The sequence below is a fragment of the Lissotriton helveticus genome, assembly GCF_964261635.1.
Source record: "Lissotriton helveticus chromosome 1_1 unlocalized genomic scaffold, aLisHel1.1 SUPER_1_unloc_14, whole genome shotgun sequence".
Taxonomy (NCBI): Eukaryota; Metazoa; Chordata; class Amphibia; order Caudata; family Salamandridae; genus Lissotriton; species Lissotriton helveticus.
Window position 1 is genome coordinate 2,106,732 of NW_027611653.1, and position 25,513 is coordinate 2,132,244.

Genomic DNA, 25,513 nt, shown 5'->3' on the forward strand with positions numbered 1-25,513 from the left:
CCACCCCAAGGTAAATTCAGTCATTGAGAGGAAGAACCAGGACTTAAAGAAATCCTGAACAGCTAGGGTATTAGGCTTGTGTGGCAGTTGAGTCAATCACCTATATGAGGTACAGAGGGCAGTTAACAACATGTCAATTAAATCCCTGGGGTTCATATACCCTCAGAGATCCGGTTAGGGGTAAGGATGTGGGTCTCAGACCTCTATAGTGTCAGCACAGTGGTGGCTGAAACTCCATTTGACCTCAATGATCGTTTGTATGTTTTACAGGACCTAAAAGAATAAACAGGCACATGCATCAAGCATTTAAGAAATTGCAAAATTTGTGAATCGCAAAAAAATGGCATTTGCTTTCGCGAATTACAGTGTAGCAAATGCATCATCGTTACTTTTGCGAAAAACAGTATTTTTTTGCAAAAATAAAGAATCCCAAAACAATTCTGAGAAAACCTTTGCGATTCTTTATTTGCGACTCTCAAATAGAGAATCGCAAATAAAGAATCGCAAATGAAATGCATTAAAAATCGCAAATAGCAAATACCCTTGAGAATCACAAAATTGCAATCGCAAAATAAGAAGGAACACAACCAGGTGGTAATCATGAGTGCAAATTTCATACAGCTGCAAATCAACTCAAACTGATTTAAACACACCCAGAATGAGCTACCACAAATCACAATGGCAGGACTGTACCTGATGGAGAGGAGGATGAGGCTGCAGGCTGCTGGACAGAGACAGAGGCGAATCAATGAGTGCATCTTCAGAGTCTGCATAACTTTGCTAGGACAGCATGAGGACGAGATATATGATAAGTATAGGCTGAATGCAGCAATGATCCATGATCTCATCAATGAATTGGACCCCATCCTGCACTGACAGACTCGTAGTACCAATGCCATCCCAACGCATGCACAGGTCTTATGTTGCCTACATCTACTGGCGTCAGGCAGTTTCCAGGCTGTAATCGCAGTAGCAGGAGGTGTGTCACAAAGCGCAATGTCAAGAATATTCAAAGCATTACTTGATGCCATGATGGTCCGGATAGGCTCACATATCAATTTCCCTACCACAGCGCATGCCATTGCCAAGACTAAGCAGGAATTTTACCAGATTGAAGGCTTCCCACATGTTTTGGGTTCTATTGATTGCACCCATGTGGCAATATGTTCCCCTGCAGCACAGGAATATTTGTATAGGAATAGGAAATGTTATCATTCCCTCAATATTCAGGTTGTCTGTAATGCAAAAAACATGATAACAGACATTGTGGCGCAATTTCCCGGCAGTGCACATGATTCCTATATATTCAGGCAAAGTGGCATTCACACCCGTCTTGCAAGGGGAGAATTTGGAGAGGGACATCTGCTAGGTAAATATGTGCAATAGATTGTCACATTCATTGTACTTATGTCAATGTCAAACAACCACTGACCCCCTTTGCTTCCTCACATGTAGGTGACAGCGCATACGCCTTGCGAAATTACCTCATGACACCTTACCTCAATCCTACAAATGCCAAGCAACAGAGGTACAATGCAGCACATATATCAACCAGGAACATCGTAAAGCGTACATTTGGACTGCTGAAGAGGCGATTCAGATGCCTTCAAAAGATCGGTGGAGCACTGAAATACAACCCTGAACAATGTTGCAAGATAGTGGCAGCATGTGCCATCATGCACAAAATTGCGAAAAAGGGAGGAATGGAAATGGAGCTGACTGACAGCGACTCGGAGGATGGGAACCAGCAAGTGAAACACCACCGTGCCCTACAAGGATCAGGTGCAGCAGAAGGGCGCAGGAGAAGATTGGCGATCACACAAAATTACTTCTAAGGTGAGCAATGATGACACAAAAACAGTATTTTGCAAGCAAAGTAAGCTTTATGTAGAAAATAATGACCAGGGTGTTGAATCACACTTTCAATGTGACCAGTGGCACATGAGTCTTGGTAATAAACATGTAAGGATGAAAAGTAACGAATACTTGAAAGTCAGTAATAAGGTCACATTGCAACAATGGTTACGTCACCATCTTTGTAAATCATTGTACATGGGACCCCAGCTCTTTCTCCCCTTACAGCCCCCTTCATTTAATTGAGGCTCCTGGGTGGGCCAGGTTCTGGGGGCATTGCCAAAAAATATTAGCTGGGGCCCGCGGGGGCAGCCCTGGGGACCACCACCTCCCAGGGGCTATGTTTATAATACGCGGGAGGGCATGTGGTCCTCCTGCAGCCCCGGGGGCCGCCACCCCTGGGTTTTTTTTAATTTGTGGGGGCCCGAGGACCGGCACCCCCAGGGCTTTTCTCAAATATTCATGGGGGCACACAGCCCTCCACAGCTCCTAGGACTGCCAGCCCCGGGGCTTCTTTTTTAAAATAAATATTAAACCTGTGTGGGGGCTCGAACCCCCAAATGCCCCAGGGACAACCACCACCCGAGGCTGTGCAGTAGTTGGGAGGGGGGCCACCTGGCCCCCCTCTTAGAGCCTTCTATGGTCCTTGGGACTGCCACCCCCAGGGTTGGCTCCTGCAGTGTCCCAGGGTGCACACCCCCGGGACACTGCTGTTTGCTATGAGAGGGCGGGAGCACGGCTCCTGCCCTGTCATAGCAAACTTGCTTTGGATTCTGAAAGCTAGAGCAGGGAAACCTGCTCACTCTTCCAAAATCCAAAGCCGATTGCTTTTTCACACGGGAAGCTGCATGTCAACAGCTCCCCGTGTGTAAAAGCAATGCCGGCTCCTGCAGGAGGCGGGGAGCTGGTGGGACCATGGGGCTCCCCCCACAGTCCCTAACCATGAGGCCAGGTCCCGGGGATGGGATCCTCGGGCCCAAAATGGCCGGGGAGGGGGGTGGCAGTCCCCCCTCCTCCGTTTTTTATTTAAAAATTGAAACATTTATATTCGAGCATGCATCAGGGAATGGCGTCCCCGGGGCAAATGTAAATTAATGAAAGCGTATTGTTTTCCCCCAAAAACAATTGGAGTTGCGACCCTAGCGCGGCGCTCAGTGTGGCCCCCTGGTGTGAACGTGGTGGGAGCTCAGCTCCCAGCGCTGCCCCCCTGGTGTGAATGCAAGGGGTGTGCGGCTCCCAGCGCAGCCTCTGTTGTGAACACGAGGGGTGCGCGGCACTCAGGGCGGCCCGCTAATGTGAACACGATGGGTGCGCGGCTCTAAGTCGTTCTGGGTGGCCGACTCCTAGCAAAAATAATTAAGATTTTTTTAAATAAAGCTAGGATATATGTTGGGGTATTGTGTGGCTCTAAAACGAGCCCTTGTGTTTATTTTGAGTTCATTGCAGCTACATTTAAGTGCAGATGCAGAGCTATAGGTTGTTGAGAAACACTCTGTTCCCTTCATCAGTGAAGTGTACTCTGTCACTCCTGTAGATGCCCTCAATATGGAAACGTAGATTGTTGTTATATATGGAGCCCATTCTATGGTCTCTGAGGCTAGCAGAAACAGCTTTATTGGCATTTTTTCTAGCTTTCTCAATCTGTGGACAAAATTGATTGGACTAATTTCCCTTCTGTATTTGGCATATGTTAGAGTATACAAAGGCAGTTTGTGGAAAAAGCAACATTAATTTTTGCAAAGACGACCTTCATTAGCATTTCCAGACCTACGGCAGTCAATGTGCCTAGGTCATTGTCACCACAGTGCACAATCATGAGGCCAGGGGGTTGGAGATGCAAAAAGGTTTTAAACAGAGGCATTAATTCCAAACCATCTACATTTTGCAAAGTGAAGTCTTTGTCAATACCTCTGTGCTCAGCATAACTTTTTCACCAGAATACATAACAGCGTCCAACAATCCACACTGAAAGCATCTTGAAGGGATCTCTGTAGGTGATCAAAAGACATATGTAGCTGAGGTAGTCAGTTGGTAGAGTGAGAGCTATCTAAATGGTGGAAAAGATGCTGTTTTTAAGAAAGTAGATATATGTTTGGCTGTTTAAGAAGATTATACATTCAAAAATAGGATGCATTTTACTATGTTTAAAAAGCATGTTTCTTATTGGTTAGTAAAACAAATTGAAAGTGACAGCAGATAGGACAAGGGCATGTTTTGCAAAAGCAACCACACTTGCTGTTACTATTTGCAACATTCTGTGGTGAACGTGTGACCTGTCAATTAAGTTTAATGTTGCGTGACCCGTTGCTATGGAAACTGGCATTAAGCAGAAGGGGTGAAGAAGTCAGTTGAAAGGGTTATTATCTATGACCAATGGAAATGTGTTTTTCAATTTGAAAATCTCTGTGAAGTAATGTCATTTGTTGCTTATGTGTATTTGTATAGACAAACAGAGGGAAATCTTGCCATTACTGGTTTCACCTTGCAGAGTCTGGTGATCTATATTGACTGTGTGTAAAAACAAATCCTGTCTGAGTTTGTGAGATTTTTCATTCAACAGATTTATTTGAAAGGAAATTTATATATTTTTGAGGTTTATTTAAAATAGATTTGACATTATTTTAAAACTGTGTTGTTTGAAATATATTATTAAATGTAGAGATGTATATTGGGATTCTTTTTAGTGTACTTGAAGTTTGGTAAAAAAAGTCTGTACATTAATATATATATTTTTTTTTAAAGTCTGTTCAGAGGTATAGCTGAATGATGCCTCTTATTTTTAGATAGTTGGTTGAAGATGCACTACAAATGTGCATGTTCAAATATGCTCATATAAAGGTGTAGTTTATTAGGCATCATTTTTTTTCTTTCTACAAAAGTATTGTTTAATGATACTGCATAATTATAGATAGTTAGGTCAAATGTAGCTCAACTGTGCTGTTTGAAAGATGATCATATAAGGTGTTAATAATTAGGTTTCTGTTATTAGTTTGTACAGAAAGGTACATTTAAATGATGCCATATGTTTTACGATAGAATGGTGAAATAAGGTGTTGTTAATTATGCTTCTTTTTGTAGTTTGAGCTAAGGTATAGTTGAAAGATGCCACAAAATGTTAGATATAGTGCTGAAGATCTATAATAAAAGTGTGGTTTTAGAAATGCTCATAAAAGGTGTTATTCATTAGTCTTCTTCATTAAGTCTGTGTGTCCAACAGATTAATAAAGTTCAGTTATGAAAAATATTGAACCAATAGTGTAATAAATGACAACAGTTCTGCAAATGAATGCACACAGAAATCAAATCGGGAAAAAGAAAGAAGAAAAAGTCACGGGAATATCGTATAGTCAAATTATAAATATATTTTCTTGTGACAGTTACATTAAATAGGGTACATTCATAACGGAAATAAATCTCATGCTAACACATGAAAAAGGTCAATTACAATCAAACCTATAATTCATGTGCGTGAAACATCCATTCCAAATCAAATTCAATAAGTGGCGTATCTCAAAATCAATACAGAAATCACTTAAAATATCTCAAATGACGAGGAAATGGAGGCTAAGGTCGACGTTTTGGTCTTCAGTGGCATTAATCCCCTAGACCATCCTCAGGACAGTAAAACATTGCATTTAGCAAAGACCCTTGTAGTAGACAGATAAATGCCAGTGTAGTTCAAGAGGGTTGATTCAAAATCTATAGTAGGCAAGTTGATGCTCTCACACTCAAGAGTTAGAGAAAAGACTCTTCTGATAATATATATTTTCAGAGTGATGGCGGTGGTTATAATGAATCCTCTGATGGGTGGCCCGGTTAGGACTTTCAGGCAACCAATTTCCAGCGTGGTAGCTGTAGTATGGCGAGAACGGGCAGCAATCCTTAGTTTGGTTAGTACTGTCCTGACGATGGTCTAAGGAATTAATGCCACAGAAGACCGAAACGTCGACTTTAGCCTCCATTTCCTCGGTCATTTGAGATATTATAAGTGATTTCTGTATAGTTTTCCCTGTTTATAAATGATGTGGTGAGTCGCTTAATGGCTTGTAGGAATGATGCTCCCTCCCTGAATGGCTATCCTGCTATTTGGAGATGACGCCCCATTTATATCCAAAACACCCATAGGTCTACAAATACTACTGGACGGATTTTTTGAATTTTGTAGGGATAGGAGATTAGAACTTGATACCTCTAAGACAAAATATATGGTGTTTGGGAAAGCAAGGGGTGGTCTACGGGAGATCAAGATTACGCATGAACCCTCGAACGGGTAAAGATTTTTGACTACCATGGCATAGGTCTGAACGAGTTACTCAAATTGGAATATCATATAAAAAAGAGTTATCTAACCCTATGCCAAAGATCCAAATCTATACTAAGATTCCCAAAGCAATCCTACGCCCAACCCCTTTCCCCAGCTTTGGAAGTTTATCGTGCAAAAGACCAAAGTGGGCCCTGTATGGAGCCAAGATCCGGGGCTACACTACTGTTAATAAGATAACGACTTGTGAAAACATCTTTGTTGGGTCCCTTATTTCGAGACCTATTGCAACTCCTCTAACTCCCCTTTTTTGATTTTTGATTTTGATTTTTTTGATCTCTAGTTGAAGAGAATTGGTGATCCGGCAGCCCTGAATCCCTTAACCTACTGGTTCTGCCTATGGATAACCCCCCAACTTACCAATTATCAAGACTCTCTACGAGAGGTTATGAACATCAATGGTGCAACAAAACTACCAGGTTTAAGCACATCGCAGATTGGTGCAAGCTAATGAATATGATGGATCTGTGGGAACATCCGGATAGGGCTACAAGAGACGATTTATTGAGATTAAAAGTCAGATACTGGGAGGTGGTGGGAGATCACCACACTGATAATTTGACTAGTGGTCAGTTATCACCCAGATTTTTAGCAATAAAATCATCGCCACAATGTGTTTGCGTCACAAAAGTGACAAACATCGGCGCAAATGTTTTTTTTCACGATTGTCTTTCCAGCGCTAAACTTGTTTAGTGCTGGAAATAATGTGAAAGTAACACGAAACGTCGCAACAAGGGGGCAAACCATGAGTGGGGCATGGGCATTCCCATGAAACCACTCAGCGTTTCTGATCTTAAACCCTATTTACTAAGTAAAGTAGACAGGGTTTAGCATGAGAAAATTGTGCTCTTTTGAAGTAGGCACAATGCAGGAGAAATGCTATGATTTCTCCTTCCTTTTCCAATTTTTAAAGTATGCTGCACTTTCCAGCACAAATACAAAAAGGAAAATGGGTTAAAGTTAATCTAAGTATGGTATTTTGTACTAGAAGTGCACCCTTTCAGTATCAAACCTATTCTTGACTCACGGAGACTCCCATGCACTATGGCGCAAGGGTGTCCCTGTGGCACCCCACAGCTAATTTCAGTGCCGGGTCTACGTTCTCCTCCTCTCTTCTTTTCACTCAGCGTAGCATTTGCATTTGCAGATACTGCACTGCACTGTGTTAATAGGTTCTAAATCTGGCCATCAATCTTTTAAATACCCCTCCTACTTTCCAAGTCCTACTGCTGTTGCACCCACCCATACTATAGTCATCAAGAGAGGTAAAGGCAACCCTGATCAACCACAAGAGATCCCACTTTAAAACACAAAACTTTATACATGCCCCAATTGCCTTTACCCTTTCACAAGAACTGATCAGTCCACTTCTAATTCCGTACATCACATCTGCAGTCCAATCCTGCATCGAAATTGTGGTTCTGATTATGTCCCTTTACCTGTGCTTGCTATTCCTGATGGAAACTTGGCTCTCTGACTCCTCCCAATCTGTACTTGACTTCTGATTCCTCACGGCTATGCTGTCATTCACCAGGATTGGGAAGTTAAATAAGGCAGCGCAATAAGCCACAGTTCTTTAATACTGTGCAAAATCCAAAAGGCAGCAGTTTCTCTGGGTAGAATGTCTCTTTGATGAAAGTAAGACATCAGACCCAAAGCCTACTATTTTTAACCTCACCTACTACTGTCCATAGTATAATTTTCTCTTAGTCCAACAGCCCAAACAACTAAGTGCAAAAATACCAAATAACTATTTCTAAAACATCTTCCTCGGTTACTTTAGCCTTACCTGGTGTGATGAGTCTGGTTCAGCTGTATAACAATTATCACTCTATCTGCTCAACAGCATTCTCTTACAATCCTGTTTTGCACCCACACAGAAGAGTCCTATCCTCTACCAGTAGAATGAAAAAAAATCATCCATACGGCCACTATTAAAAAAACCCTCGTTGAATACTGAGGATCCACTGAATTATAGGCCCATCTCAAGACTTCCTTTCCCGTCTGAGGTGGTGGTGAAAGCTTTTAATTTAGAACTCTCGTCTTGCATCACTAACAACGAAATCCTGGATTTGTCCCAATTTGGGTTCCGGGCTCACTACAGTACAGAGCTAGCGGTGAAAACGGCCACTGAGGAGACGGATGTTGGATGGTGGGGGCACCATCTGGATCTATCAGCCACCTGTGACACGGTTAGCCTTGGGCTGCTGATGGACCGTCCGGCAACTATTGGGATCAGGGACAAGGCGCTCTCCCTGCTAGGCTCCTTCCTATGCCACCGATCTCAGTGGGTGGCATTATGTGATTTTGTCCCCCCCCCTTTATCACTTCCATGTGGGGCTCCTCACGCCTGTTTCCTGAGCCCCACACTTTTTGATTGCTATGATACCCTACTGGCTAAATTAATAAAAAGTCATGGGCTTGCCCTGGTATCGTATGCTGTTGATAAAAAAATTATCTTGTCGGTAACTGAATCCAACAACTCCATTGCTAGCAATTTTCAAGACTGCATGAGCTTTGAATTCTTTTGCAGGTCACGCCAGCATATCAACCCTGCCAATTTAAGGGGGCGAGATAACTGATCATTAAGACAATCCGGCGTCCCTGGAGAATCCCAGATCGGGGCCTGGGGTGCGTAGTATGGAATTCCAAGCCTTTTTCGAATATATGCCCAATTTTTAAGTGCCACATCCAAGATCTTAAGCCTCACCTTTTTGTAGAACTTTGGATCACCATATTTGAAAAGAAAATGTTCTTGCCCTTGTGGAATGCCATGTAGTAATGCCTGGAATAAAAGACCTAAAGAGGAAGCATCCGCCTTATCGGCCAAGAGTTTGAAATTTTTAAAATGAAAAGAATGACAATATACAAGTAGGTCTGGCAGAGCTAAACCTCCAGTTTTTAATCTTCTCCTTCATTTTTTCCAAGAGATTCTTGATGTCTTGGTGTTCCAGATGAAGGAACCAATTTTTCCCTGTAATTTGGCAATGTCTGATACCTTAAAGCTTAATGGGATAGAATTGAACAAAAAAGTGATTTTTGGTAAGATTACCATTTTGATTAGATTCACCCCCCCAAAGATGTTTAACTGAAGGCCTGACCAGCGGTGTAGTAACCCGCAAACATCCTTATCCTTGTTAGGTTCAATTTGGATATCTCAGAGATATTTTGGGCCAGATGAATGCCTAGATATCACATTCGCAGCTTTACTCCTGGAATCGCCACAACCCCGGTTCCACCGCATAATCTCGGTTTTGTCTTTATTTATTTTGTATCCTGAGATTTCCCCAAAGGCCTCTGCCTGATCGAATAGCCTGGGAATAGCTTCGTCCGGGTTGGAGGTGAACATAAGCAAATCGTCTGCGTAAAGGGCAACTTTTAAAGCTAAATCAGCTATTTTAAAAGGTTTAATCAAAGGGTCTGATCTTTACTGGCATACAAATGGTTCAATATATAAATTGAACAAAAGGGAGGATAGGGGGCACCCTTGCCTGGTTCCACAGGATATTGTAATCCAGTCCGTGAGGAGCCCGTTTACAAGAATTTTTGCCTGAGGGCAAGAGTATAGAGACCTTATTGATGCTATAAAATTCTCAGGGAATCCAAAACCAGATAATGCCAACCATAGATATGACCAGTTTACTTGGTCAAAAGCCTTAGCGGCGCCTATGGCTACCAGTGTTAATGGAAGTTTCTTATCTGTAGCGACATCTATGGTGGCTATAGCTTGAAAATTTAGTCTGTTTAGCTGCCTGCCCGGGATGAAACCTCTCTGATCCTGATGTACTATAGTTTTTATGACTCTAGCTAATCTCGCTGCCAAAACCCCTGCAAAGATCTTATAGTCAGTGTTTAGCAGCGAGATTGGCCTGTAGGACTCAATTGTTAAGGAGTCTTTATTCGGTTTCAGGATCAGAGTGACAGTAGCTTCTGACCAAGTTTGTGGGGCAGTCTCGCCTGAAAGGTATATTTCATTGAATAAATGTGTTAAAACAGAGACTACCCTGTCTAAGCCTATCAGATATAACTCTACCCGGAGCCCATCTGGGCCGGCTGCCTTTCCCTTGTTCATTTTTTATCTGATTTCGGACTTCGGCCTCTCTTATCGTTGAGCACAAAAATGCTCTATCCGACTCTGCTAACTGAGGCAGCTCAAGCTGTTTTAACCAAGCATCTGCTCTTTGAGAAGAAAAACTATTCTCTTCTGTGTATAGACTCTGTATAAATAGTTTGGCCTCCTCACGGATCTGGTCATCATTATAGGTAGTGACCCCGGTGTTACGTACAGACAGGCCCTCGATCTGATTTCTGACCTAGTCTGTCCTGGCCTTCCAGGCAAGAATTCGTCCACACTTTTCCCCATAGGAATTTTTTTTGCAGTTTGCTTGCCTCCCATCTGTCTTTAAGTGTTTTATCTAATGTGGCCTGATATTCTGCCCGAAGGGAGTCTAGCTTGCTTTGTATATAGAGCAGATTAGGCTGCTGGTCCAGTAATGCCCTCTGGAGCTCCTGCTCTGTTTGTTTGATCTTGCGAAGACATTCTTCTTCCGCCCTTCATCTGATTTGATTACTCCAGCTCATTAGTGAGCTCAGGGATCCCCTCATGAAGATTTTAAAGGCCTCCCATATGACTTGATCAGTCGTGGTGCCCACAGTTTAGCCTAAAATACTTCCCTACTTGCAACTCCAAGTCTTTTTTTACCTCCTCTTTTTGAAGTATTGACCTATCTAGAGTCCACCTCCTCGATTGTTTCTCCTGATTGAGCTTAATTGTTTGTTCTACAATAGAATGATCAGAGAGTAAAGCCGGGATGTACGATATAGAGTCTACTGCGGGAAAAAGCACCTGATCTAATAGAAAGAAGTCGATTCTGGAATGGTGCCTATACCTACAGCTATAAAAGGAGAAATCGCTCATATTGCCATGCTTCACCCTCCAGATATCTAAGAGGTTAAAGTCTTTCATGATGTTTTTAAGCTCAGTTTGTGATTTACGAGGGGGGTAAATTTGGCCCTGGAAGTGCGATCCAGGGTTGCATCAAGGATCAAGTTGAAATCTCCCCCTATAATAATGGGTGTCGCCAGAGCCAGGAGGCTTGCTTTTAAGCTCAACAAGACCCCCGGAGAGTCTGCATTAGGCCCATAATAGACTGCACATGCCAACCGTGAGCTATCGACTACTAGAGATGCAGTCAGCCATCTGCCTGAATGGTCAGTCTCAAACCTTTCTACCTTAATCCCAGTATTTGCGCGGATAAAAATAGCAACTCCTCTAGTGTTTCCACTCTGGTTCGGGCAGAGAAGGTCCTGGACCCACCTAAGCTTGCCAAATGCTGCCCTGCACTCTTGTGGTTTTAAATGAGTTTCCTCAAGCAGACAAATATGGGCCCCAGATTTGTTCAGGAATTCACAGATCCTAGAAAGTTTCCTGCTGTCCCTTAACCCATTTACATTCCAGCTTACCATTTTTTATTTTGTTAAATATGCTGATCATCTGAGAGGATATCTTGGAGAACACTTAAAACTGCTTCCATTCTTTTCCCACTAGAAAGTTGTGCCGTATCGTTGTTAGTTTTTGTGGTAATATGAGGAATGTTTTTTCCCTTTTCTAATCCCCGCCCCCTACGCACCCTCCCACCTCCCTTGAGGACCCCCCCCATGTCCTCTGGCGATCTTTGTCGCCAATTGGGAGCCCTCCGTTCCAACTCCAATATACCTCTATGTGCGAAAAAAACTAAAAAGAAGCCTGTGCCCATCCTTAAACAAAAAGTGAGAAAAGCATTTTTTTTCTTTACATATATATATTATTCCTTTTACATTAGTGTCCCCCTAATTGCCTTATGACTACTATCACTCTGGTTCTCCTCGGGACGACCCCCCCCCCCCCCCCGAGGGCCCTGATTTCTTGTCGACAACTAGGAGTGAGGTGGTACTGTCAGTGTGTCTGCCCTAATAGGAAGAGGGAAGGAGATTATTCTAGCACTGTGTTTCTTTCATATTAATAAAGAAAGAGTCGACTTCTTGAGGAGAGGTCAAATTATAGGTTTCTCACCTCTCCTTCTTTTTCTGTCGTGGAGTAAGAGGGACCACCCCTCCTGTGCAGCCGGTATGGGGCAGCAAAAGGTCTCTATCTAACTGAGAGCGTAGCTGGTATCTACTCTTAACTACTGGTAGGACTGGCTGCACTAACCCCTCAGATGTAGCCCTCAGAGTCCCCCCTTCTCTGTGCCTGCCACCCTCCGCAGCCTCCTTTCCACCTTGTAGCCCCTTCTGTTTCTGTTTCTGTTTAGCAAGAGATTCTTCAGGCACTGTGCTCCCCTCAAACACAATGTCCAGCCCCTTGCCACCTGTCTGCAGGGGAACCTCAAACTTCCGCACCACTGGCAACAAGTGTGTTAGGCAGTTATTCCCAGTTCTAACAGCACCGATGGCTCAGAGAGGGGTACTACCCTTCTCTTCAATCCCTGAACCCGTCACTGATCGTATAATTGTGGCACCAGCGCGTTTGGAAAGGCGGCAATTGATTCTCGCAGCGCAGCCCTTATGTAACACCAGAGTCTCGCCCGGCGTGTGCAGCCTGGAGCCTGCTTCCCCGGCGTTTCTCGCTCTCACGTCGTCTCCCGCCTCCAGCTCCGTCGCAGCAGCCTCTCCGCCTCTCCCCAGGCTCCTACAGGGTCCTCAAGGCCCAGGCAGCCAGCCGTAAGGGGGTAAGAAGAAAATAAAATAAACGAATCAAAAAACCGTTTATGCTAAGGATGCAGTATTTTATCGGCACTCTCACCATTTCTCACGCTAGCATCCAGCCTCGAATAGACACAAACTGACGAGGCTCTCCCATCAGAAACAGAGCGTTAACCAGCCGCCATGTTCCGCTTACGGATTGGGAGTCCCTGTCTAGTTTGACTGGCGGGACTCTTACCCAGTTCAAATATTATCAACTGTCAGGGTGGTGGGCAACTATATCTTGGAATTTTGATACTTCTAACCCAAAATTTGATTCAGTATCGAGGAAGGGTGGCTGGAAGAAGGAGGTATCTTTCTGGTACTGGGCCATGATTGACACAGAGGGAGTGACGGAACCTGAGCTCCAAAAATTGTGGGGTAGTGCTACGGGTCTAAATTTTAACAATATAATAGACAAATGGGGGAACTCCTTCACTATGCTTCAGGCAGTGGTCAAATCAGCCCCTCTCAAGAGAAAACATCTTTTTACTATGTATAGAGCCTACATATCACCGAAAAAACTAGTTAAGATCACGGGCTTAGAACACTACTGTCCCAGGTGTAAACAACTGGCAGCCGATGACCAGGGGCATAACACAGGCCCCCGCAGCCCCCGCAGTGCGGGGGGGCCCGAGCTGCAAGGGGGCCCCGAGCTGCAGGGGGCCCTCATCACATCCTCAAGCCCAAGATCTCGGATTAGATACAGAGAGGGGTTCACTTCTTCGCATGCTAGCGTGTTTTCGCAATATCATTTTTTTGCTGCTTTCCTGCACAAGATGTTGCTGTTTTGCAAGCATGTCTTTGTAAAAAAAGCTTTATGTGTCTAACCCTTCTGCTCATTGAGCCAAACACAGTGTTGTACAAATCACGATAAATAAGTGGCAACAACTTTAAAATATGTATGTTTGAAAGATTTAAAGTATATAATAATAACTTTACTTGTACATACTGCTGAATAGACATAATATGCTGTTGAACTTGAAAGGCACTCTGGGCCTTCCTGAAAGTGCATTGTATCTTATGTATAGCACAGGATATCTGTCACCCTCAGCCTGTGCCCCAGCCCAGGCCCCTAGTAATTGTTGTTGTCGCCTGGCAACATTAGAACTCTCCTTCAACACATGCCCTGAGTCCGGGACTCGGAGAGGCTGAGCAGGTGGTGTTTAGGACAGACCCGCCGAGCATTGCCACTATGACCCGTTCTGCATAGAGATCTCAACACCGCCAGCGTTGTGACTGGGGACAGACTGACTTGGCTACTGTATAGCAGCAGACACAAGGTATTATTAAATTAGGGCTACCACAATAATGTCACACTGATGAGGGGTTAAATATACCTGTTGAAAGCATTTGACTGTACCAATGATACATTGCATATTCCCAAAGCTACGATCCATTTGCCAGGGCACTAGGTTAGTTCCCTTAGATTTCTGGTGATTTGCAGCAGGTTTAAGATTTTCTTAAAGTTTCTTGTTGCTCAAATGGGTGGCATTTCTGATATTTATATATGTTTCCCTCGTCTTTACTGCTTGATTTTGCATGCAAAAAAGTGTCACTCATAGTAGTTGAAATGTCACTCATATTTACACTGATTTTATGAAAATGTCACACATAGCAATCTGAAACCTTGGCAGCTATGTATGAGCAGCAACAGACAGCAGCTCTGAGACAAGACAGCGCCAGCCACCCGCATACCAGTGAGGCCCCAAGGAGCAAACCTTCCCCTCAAGCTTCCTGCGTCGCTCTAGTAGGACGTGACGTCCCAGGCAGCGCCCCTGCCAATTGTATCAAACAACCTGACTGGGCCCAGCCCTAAATCAGGGTGTCTGAATCAGAGCTGCATGGCGCCGCAGAATAATCACATAAAGATACATTGTAGCACGGTGAGACTGCAAGCAGCACCTTAACTCCACTGGGAGCCCCCAAGCCTGTGGGAGCATTGCTCACAGGGCACAAGGCAGGGCGCTGCCAACTACCACACACAATGCCTTCCATAGCGCTTCACAGTGACAGGTGAAATATCTGCAGAAATGCGTGACAATGCATTTTAGTGTGGTGATGCGGAGCACCACACTGAAATGCGTTAGCATCACACCTGGTGCGTGATACTTGGCAGGACTGCACATTGGCAATTTTCCTTGCTTCCTCCATAGCTTGTAAAACCCTTGCTACACTACTGTGTCTGAAGTCAGGGCCTCGCTTCCGGTGGGTGGTTGTGTCGAGGCCCGTGTGCACCACAGAGGATGCAAGGGTGGGCTAGATTACCACTAGTAGCCCAGGCAGGATTTGGCTGGGCACCAGTTCCGGAACTTTTATCATATCTTTAGTCATTCTTCAAGCAAACCAGGAGCTGTGGTTAAGACTCTAAGGGTTGGGAGAGGGAGGGTTATTGATAAGATGAAGGGGCATTTTCAAAACACCATAATCCGTAACGAAGCGCCCCTGAAAGCTCTGATTCGGTCATTTAGCTGGGAAGGGTAGTGCTCGTGAGTGTAACGCAGGATTATCACAATAAACATCGATTTCCAGTCAGATGTTACTCTATTTCTTTATTAAAGTGACAGTAAAAAACACACAGCTAACCTCTAGTCCATATGGTACCCGAGTTGGGACCCAACAAAGCTCAAGCATAGCTCCTAGAAATGTGCTATTTGGCGCTGCATCACCTATAAAGGCCAATATAAAAATGTGGTCTTTGGTGGATGAGTTAAGTACTGTTCTCATCTGCCTGGAAGGTGCCACCCCAGCAGGTTCCAAGTGGTCCAGCGTGCCGGTACTTACATTTAAGGGGTGTATGAATAAAAGTGCTAGTTTTACCAGGGGCAGTTCCACCCCCAGTGCAGCCACATGTGGGTACACTGTTAACCTGCTGATAGATGGTTGAAACTGTCAGAGCAGGAGGGCCAACAATCGGGAATCCACATGCATATTATACATTAGTTTCCGTTCCAGGGCCACTAACTCGTAATGTCTTTTAGCCCTGTCCAGTCCCTCCCAATTGCCTTTACTAAGGAATGAAAGAAGGTGAGCTAAGATAGTGAAGTGGAAAGGCGGATTCTGAAACCAATACCACCCCACCACTCCCACACACAGTTAGATAGTAGCTTTTTAGGGTCGAGCCTGGGCAGCGCATGCGCTGCTCTGTGGGGCATGCTGTAGAGTATGGAGTTGAAGCTCCGCCCACATTTTTCATTGGCTTTAGTCAATGTCCTTCGTAAATGCTGGCTTCTGATTCATTAATAGGCTTGTTAGTCCCTCCTTAGTACTGCCTTGTCTTAATGTGTAACATCTCACGAGGACTGGCCCTTTTACTTCTGTTGTTACGCAGTATGTCTTATTTAGTCTGCAAGCACTATTTTCTTCAATACTTTTCTCCTACTGCAGCCCGACATGATTTCCTGCAACATTCAGTGCGCCATGCATGCTTTCACTTTCCAAGAAGCCCGGACAATGGTGGCAGCTTCTTTGAGATGAAATAGGTCTTGTATGTACAAGAGTTTCAGCTATTGGCATTGCAAATGACAATGCCTTTTATGAGAGGGAGAGGTGTGGTGCCGCGGCCAGGGCGACTGACGCTGGAATCTGGGGACCACGGTTCGATCCCCGGCTCCGGCGGCAGGGTAGCCCAGCACCATGTGACTCTGGGCAATAGCTCGCTTAATCTTCCCGACGGCCCCCAGCGCCTAGAGACCCTTACGGGTGATTGTGCGCTTTACAAATGTGGACTTTACTTTACTTATTTATGTATTAATTATCAATACAGATAAATAAAAGTCATTGTCATGTACAATGCTATTAGCTTAAACTCTTGCAAATGGAAGACCATTTGCATTGCAAATGCTTGTTTTAAGTTTGGGTCATGCCACTAGTAGTCTCATGCAGAAGTGCCGACTGTCAATGAACTAGATTTACGCACACTCAGTACATCACTGACACCTAGCACCATGTTGTCAGAAAAGCGCTCATCCAGCGCCTTTCAAACAAACCCTTAAACACAAAGCAGCAAAGCAATTCTTGGTACTGTGGAACAACTTCTGCTTCCTTCAGGGCCACGTAACTCAGGCTAGACCCTTCGAAGCAAGGGGTTCCTTTAGTTATCACTCTCAAGACTTAGAACTTACCCTTATCCCAGCTAAACAACCCATTCCCAGCCCTCATAAGGTGTCTGTGCTGGGTGCAGAGGAGGTGGGCAGTGTCTGTGTTGCCTGCAGAGCCCCAGGGGAGGTGGGCAGTGTCTGTGTTGCCTGCAGAGCCCCAGGGGAGGTGGGCAGTGTCTGTGTTGCCTGCAGAGCCCCAGGGGAGATGGGTGGTACACTATACTAAGCACAGATTTTTAGCTTAGGTGTTTTTAACCACGTCCGTAATTACATCGAACGCACACTTTGGAGAGACTCCCCATATTTTTCATCCCACTTAAAGCCCCAGAAACAACACCATGTCACTGTCACCTCATGGCCTGGCACTGTGCATCATGCAGGACTCATGACAACTTTCCAGATTGCCTATGTGCAGAGGCATGGTGAACCCTCCCCCACATACCCCACCCCTTGCTTTAGGAACTACGGCAAAGTCCTTGATGGACCTCTTCTGCAACTCTTCAGACAAAGACTCAGCTCATAATTAATATGAAAAGGTGGGCAAGTGAGTAGGTGAAGGGATGGGTGGATGGTTGGATGGATTAGTGAATGGGTGAATGGATGAATGAAAGGTTGAATAGATGGATAATGAGAGAGGATGGATGGGTGAGTGGAAGGATGGATGAGAGAAAAGGTAGAATAGATGGATGTATTGGTGGAAGGGTAGATGGATGGGTAAACGGGTGGGTAGATGAGTGGATGGATGGATGAGTGAAATGATGGATGGATGAGTGAAAGGGTGGATGATCAGCAAGTGGGTGGGTGGATGGATGAGTGAAATGATAGATTGATTAATTGATAAGTGAAAGGGTGAATGGATGGATGGATGAGTGAGTGAAAGGGAGGGTAGATGGACACAAGGATGGATAGATGAGTGAAGGAGTGAAAGGATAGATGGATAAGTGATAGGGTCAATGGATGGATTCATGAGTGGATGAGTAGATGGGTGGATGGGTGGACGGAAGGATGGCTAAGTGTAAGGTTTGATGGAGAGAGAAAGGGAGGATGGATGGATGACTGAAAGGGTGAATGGGTGGAAAGATGATCAACTGGGTGGATGCATGAGTAAGTGAAAGGGTAAATGGCTGGATGGATGAGTGAATGGGTGGATGGGTGAAAGAGTGGATGGATGAGTGTACAGATGGATAGGGTGAAATGGTGGATGGATGGAGGGATGGATGAGTGAAATGATAGATGGAAGGATACATGATGGATAGGTTTGCAAATGGTTAAATATGTTTGGATATGGATGGGCTTACTTATATACTATTGCATGACGTCCTCTGATGTGTCTGTAAAACGTACCTTTTGTCCCGAATTTATGTCCTGAATTTTGACCTCCTGTCCTCAATTTTCACCCATGGTAGGGCAAAGTGGTAGGTGGTGGGCTGGGCCGCCGGGGGGCCCCCTCCATGAACTTTGCAGGGGGGCCCCCTCAAGTTTCGTTACGCCACTGCCGATGACTTGCATATTTTTGTAGATTGTCCGATGATAAAATACTACTGGACCAAAGTACAGGAATTCCTGGCCGATGTACTACATACACAATTGGAGGTCTCCCCGGGGACTATCTTGTTTGGGTTAGATACAGACTATCATCTTAATGACATGGCGTCTAAATTTATTATTTATGTCATCATCCTGGCTAGACGAGAAATATGTAGGGCTTGGAAAGATGTTAATGACCCCACATTTACAGAATGCCTGAAATATATCAGTTTTACAAGTGAATCCGACATAGCATGTGATAATACAAGCCATGGTAAGGTTTGGGCGGCCCTTGTGGCTTGGCTGAACAGATGACGGTATTCCAATGATTTCACCTGGGCACTGTTGGTTCTTTTCCTTCAAAGTAACACGGGGTCATCAAGGCAGTGTGAAATGGAGTGGATTAAGAAAACAGTCACTGCTAGAGGGTTATTTTCTATGCCTCTCTCCTCATGGGTCTCAAACATCGGAACCGGTATATCTCGATCAGAGGGGAGAGGTAGGGATTTTCCATCTAGAACGCCAAAAAGGGTATACGAGGAATACATAAAAATAACAAAATAAAAAAAATAAAAGACTGCATGAGCCACATTGGACCATGAATTTAAGAAAATTGCTTAAAACTCAATTCGTCTAAAACAGAGGTCCTACTTTTCGGTAATAACCATCAATTCTGGACCACTCATTGGTGACCAACCCAGTTAGGACCACTGCACATGCCTGTTTCAAAAGTGAAGAATCTAGGAGTAATTATGACTAATAAATCATCCTTCGAGGCTCAAATACATTCCACTACTTCAAGCTGCCACTTCATACTAAAAACCTTGAGGAAATCTTACTCTCAATCTGAGTAGAACTTAAGAAAACAGTGATCTCAGTCCTGATTCTGTCAAGACTGGATTACTGCAATGCACTACTCACCAGGGCGACAAAACGAAGTATCCAAAAATTACAGATCATCCAAAATACTGCAGCCAGAGCTCTCCTGGCATCCCCAAATCTGAATCTGTAACCTGTGCTCTTCCACAGCTATACGGGCTGACTGTAGCAAAACAAATCCAATTTAAATCTCTTTGCATTGCACTTAAACCTTTGAATCAAACAAACCCTATTCAATTTACAAGCTTTTTAAAAACATATGTCCCGGCCAGGACTCTAAGATTAGCAGAACAAGGGAATTAAATCGCCCCAGGACAAAAAAGATCAAGTGGGATGGAAAGAGTTTCGCCTGCACTACTACACGAATCTGGAACACGCGTCCAAACTTTCTCAAGAGAGACACAGCCCTGCTAAAATTTAGGAAGATCTTAAAAACTTGGCTTTTTTAAATATAACTGCATCCTTTAATTTTCATAAACATATGCTTCAGGTAGCGCATAGACACTTCAGGGTATTGTCGTGCTGTATAAATTATTTCATTCATTCATTCATTCATCCATACCTCCTCATATGCAGCAAAGTCCTAATTGAGAGCCCGTTCCCAGCCCTTGTAGACTGGTCTGATCACTTTCTTGCTCCTTGCCATCACGGATTTCCATAACCTTATAAAGGAATTTGCCATTCAGCCTTGTTCCTCTCCATGGTAACAGAACTCCTCTGTAAACTTGCTGCATCGTTAAAATGTACAGCAGGGGGAATTTGTTAGAACGATATTGTAACTCTGTATATTGATGGCAAGGTTTGTTACCCTTTCATCACAAGTCTTTTACTTTGCAAGTAAGTATATTTTTTTTAATGTAATATATATGCATATATGTAATATATATATAAATCATCTGATAACTGTAAGTACATAACAACAGTAGCTAAAGAAAATAGCATCTGCAGTCATATCTGCCATATATGCTTTCTGCCAATTTAAAAAAAGAGTTTCACAATCCATCAGCAGTGGCAAATATTCGAATTGTGCGTGCCAAACTATTATCTACTGTTTCCTATGGTCAATCAATCAATAATCACTTTATTCAATTTGAATTAAACAAATCATAAAAGTAGTGAAAACCGAGATGCAAATGTAACAAAGAACAGTCCAATCAGGTAAGCAGACGGTTCCTCATATCATCTCATGCATATGAATGAAACTCCCTCACTTATAACCAAGAGATATAAAAACAAACAGTAGGTGGGTCTAAAAATTGAAGATACAATAAGGCAGGCCTAACTTGTGCAAAATTCATTGCAAAAGACAATGGGCGAATATACTTAAAACGTCATCTAGAGAATTTAGGGCATATAAAGACAATGTGCAAGGTATCATAGATAGCAGTGAGGTCACAAGTGCAAAGCAGAGGCTCAGTAGACGTATGCCATCCCACTAATAGCTGGGAAAACAAGTTCAGAAAAAGGTATGCCAAGATGTGTCTGCGCTGAGCAGGCATGTTAAGCAGCACGTATGGCTCAATAAGCTTCGGGATTTGATAATTGAACAGGACACAAGGCAATGTTTGGACATCACATTCATCGGCCATTTATCCTGAGATTTACTTGCCCCAAAGAATATCTGCTTTCGAAATAGTATTTGGATCAAAGAATAACTCGGGATTACCAAGGTTGCTCAAGGTGCATTTAAAATAGTTTTGCCAAGGAATGCGAAGTCCATGGTCCAAGCCGGGGCAATCTCCTAAGATCCTTATATTAAATTCTGATTCCTTCTTGATCCAAAGTGACAGCCATAATATTAACATACGGGCTCAGATAATTCTCCATAGGCACACTTTGGGGCAACCTTGGGACCTTTCTCAAGAATTTATTTTCTACCACCTGAATTTGATCACATTCCTTGTATCCCCAGATCTCACAGCCAAATCTCAAATCCATTTAGCTTTTTTAAGATCAATATTTGATCTAATATGGGGCCAGTCGAGCCACCTATAAAACTCCTCAATACAATATGATACTCTATGAAAGGGCTGTTCCTAAGCATTAAGCAGAAATTGCCAGTTCAGTTTAGTATCCAGTAAAAAGTGCAGATAACAGAATTAATCAACCCTGACAATTTAATGTCTTTTGATTGAATAGCTTTTAGGTATGGTTTTGGCCCGGCCAAGGACCATAGTATATGATTTGGAGAAATTGGTTTTCAGGACCAGACTATCCGTAAATAAAGTAAACAGGCCTGGCAAATGCTGCAGGCCATTAGCTGTGTGCGCTATAAGAACTTTATCATCTGCATATAGCAATGCCGGGACATAGTTATCATCCACCTCAGGGATATACTTACACTGTTACATTAAGAATGACTCCAGCTGGTTAATATATAAGATAAAAGCATTGGTGCTAAAATGCAGACCTGGTGCGCACCCTAGCCAGCTTATAGTGCACAGTGCACATCCAATTGGGACCAAATCTTACAGGGTCTTAAGCCCCTGGTGCAAATCGCGCAGAAAAGTAACCAGTGAACCATCCAGCACCATGGGCTTCAGCACGAACCAGAGCTTTGATGTGTCGACCATGTCATGTCACTCACACTAGACAAGCTACAGTGTAATGCCTACAGGTGAATTCACAGGCAACCAAAAAACACAAGTCAGTCGCTGCTACTGCTAGAGTTTGGCCTTACTAGGCAAGAGTTGGAATGCAAGTCATCGGATATCAAACATTATCACTTACAAGTTACTACCAAACCTGGAACCCTAAAGGCAGCCCTACTATAAGATCGTGAAAAATCCCTGGGGTCGTATCTCGCAGTCGCGGCCAATAATATAAAGATCAGTTTAGAATCTGTCTCTAATTCAACTGTTACACCTTTGTTTATCAGGTCCACTCTGGAAAAACATGTTACTGTCACTTCTCATTAAAGCAGATATAGAGTAAATAGGAAATGATCCCTATGTGCATCTAATTATTAATTCTTATGAAAATGCAAAGATCCAGCTTTATCTTAAAGGGTCTTTAATCAGAATACCTCAGGTTAATAACTCGTTCCAAGAAAATTTAACAAAAAGTATAGGTAAAAAAAAAGTTTACTTGGCTTGAAAATAAATATTAAAATGTTTTTATGTGAAATATTCATGAAAATTAATTTGATATATTTGCTTTAAATAATGAACAGAAAATGTTAAAGTACTATTAAATTAATTTTGAAATACAAATGTAATTAATGGAAATATATTACGTTACAATATTTTTTCTGAAGTTTAAATGAAAAATGCATTCCCACTTGAAGAACAAAATAATCTCCAATGTGCATTAATAATTAATAAAAGTGCTGTATTGAAATAATTAAAAATAATGTAATATTTTTTGAAGAAAATATTTTTTTAACATTCAATTTGAGATCCAGAATGGCTTTTTAAAATATTTTACAATTAACTAATATATATGTACTATTTTTATATATTTCTTTTCACATTAAGTTATATTTATTTATACTTGAAACTATTTGAAAGTATTTGTTTTATTTTAATATTTTAACATTACATTCATTATTTTCTCTTGGAGGGTGTTGTAGGACCAGTGGCTATCCATATGTAGTCCTCGACATACTACATTTTTTGCCTTACTCAGAGTTTATGTATATCCAAAAGTAGTAAACTTACTCAAAAGTGTAAACTAACACAAAAGTGTAAGTTACCTTTGTGAATCAGGACCTCTGTGTTTTTAGTATAAAGATGTCTTTCTGAAAACTGAAATACAATATATACTTGATATCTGAAAGGTGGATTAAACTCCTTCCCTTTTGGCAAGATGCCGACCTCTACCTTTATACGCATGTGCCTTCTAAGATTGATTCAATTAGGGGCTTATTGATGAGAGCCCGGAGTCACTTTTTCACCACATAAAGGGGTAAATGCACGAGGCAGGGCTCTCGTAAAGACGTCTGAAGCCGCGCAAAGCCACCCTGCGTGGTTTTGAGTGGCCTCATAAATCAGGAATATTGCGACGCAGCTCAAATTACTGAGTTACGTTACTTTACTCAGGATTACAGCTCTGATCAGGAATAGCCTACCTTTGGAACTCAAAGCTGCTCCCTCGCTATCTATCGTTAGAAAGGCCTTAAAAACCTGTCTCTTTTGTCAGGATTAGGAGATATTAGAGTATCTGCAAGGACTACCTTTTTTGTAGCTTTACCCGTCTTTATAGTGCCAAGACGCCCCTGGGTGGGAGTTTGTGCTTTATAAATCTCTCATTCATTCATTCAGGCATTCATACTTTGTCCTCGGGAGGCCTTCATGCGCATTGCAGTGGGTTTTCCCACACCGCATCTGTCCCAGACTTACAAAGGGATGTAAACTTGAGAAAGCGTCAAATCTGTCTGCCTCCCGAGATGAGGCGCAATAGGGAGATCTATGTTAATTTCTCTTCATTTTTTCCTTTTAACATGTGTGTTGCATTCTGCAGCACACATAAAAAGAGGGAAATACCTCACAGGAGTTTTTTGTGTAGGAAGGTGCAGTTTACTTAGCAATACTGGCCAGACTGTTCCCATTGGGCACAGGTTAAGACTGATTTGCATATGGCTGGGTTCAAACTGGAATGGCATGGGGTGCAAACAAATGATGGACTTAGGCCAAGATCTCTGTACTGAGGTGAATGTATGACATTGGTCTGCATTCTGTTCATCATTTGTTGTTTTTGTATTTGTCACCCCGAGTGGGACTTGAATGCCCAGATTTGGGTCACGTTCTCTCCATGCCACTGGAGTTAAACTATGCCTGGCTGATGAGGGGTGAAACCCCTAGGATGCTTGTTTCCAGTCTAGGAGGACCTGGCCTGGCAGTGAAAGCTGGACTGTTCTTATTGGTTGCAGGGTCAAGACTGATTTGCATATGATTGGGTTCAAAATAGAATGGCATGAGAAGTAGAAAAATGATGGATTTAGGCCCAGATCTCTGTACTGGGGATAATGTGTGACATTGTTCTGCATTCTGTCCATTCACTGTTGTTTTTGCATTTCTCACCCCGATTGGTTAGGCCCAGACGTGGGTCTTGTGCTCTCCATGCCACTGGAATCAAGCTATCTTGGCTGATGAGTGATGAAACCCCAAAACGGGTCCTGGAATGCTTGTTTCCAGTCCAGGGAGGATCTTGTCTGACAGTTCGGGCTGGCTGTGTCCATTGGGCGCAGGGTCAAGACTGATGTGAATATGCCTGGGTCAAAACTTGAATGGCTGGGGTAGCAGTAAAACATTGGATTTAGGCCCACATCTCTGTACTGGGGCGAATGTAAGACATTGTTCTGCATTCTGGCCATCAATTGTTGTTTTTGGCTTCGTAAATCTGACTTAATCCCTTGCGTTGCCATATGCCACCTTGCAGTAAACAATGGCAACGCAAAGACTTAAATCTGGATCTTAATTTTTAACTTCCAGTTTCAAATGTCATCTCCCTTACATAGTATTTTAAAACTATCAACTTTCACTTTTTTTTAATCTATATATATATATATATATATATATATATATATATATATATTCATTTTTTAATAAAATTTTATTTTCTAAACATTTACCGATCATTGAGTAGGTGCATCAGACCCCCCAGGTCCGCGACCACCAGTTAAGAATCGCTGAATTAGATCATTGTGGAAGATGTGAGTTGTCCTTCTGCACTCTTTCTAACCTTTTTTTCAGCATTACTTATCTTAGACTGAATCTCATAGTAATAGTAGAATGTACCGAATCATCCTCCGACTGAAAAAGTGAATCCTGCAGATGTGCACTGTTTACTGAACTTTGATGGAAGTTTCACTTACCAATGAAAACAGCTAAACATAGGCCGACGAGTACAACCCACATCGTGCTAGTCATTTTCAGCTGCCGGAAAAAAAATATTGTTATTAATAATAGTAATATTAATAGGCACAAAAGCAGACATTCATAGATAAATGGGAGCGTGTGCCTGGCAGCATTTTACATACCGGTGGTGCGGGGTAAAAAATGTAAATGTAAATCCAGTACTTGTATAGCTCACAAATCACCCCGGAAGAGGTATCTCGGCGCTGGGGGCCGCCGGGAAGATTAAGCGAGCTATTGTCCAGAGTCGCATGGTG

At 43.0% G+C, this 25,513-nt stretch overlaps 1 protein-coding gene across 1 annotated transcript in view; it reads right to left on the reverse strand.

The window, feature by feature from the left end:
• LOC144805541 (lysozyme g-like) overlaps positions 1 to 25,259 on the reverse strand; it is a 219,560-nt gene extending 194,301 nt beyond the window's left edge. Inside the window, exon 1 of the mRNA XM_078672073.1 lies at positions 25,217 to 25,259. Coding sequence (XP_078528199.1) covers positions 25,217 to 25,259 — 43 coding nt within the window. The remainder of the gene's footprint in view (positions 1 to 25,216) is intronic.
• Positions 25,260 to 25,513: the final 254 nt, after the last annotated feature.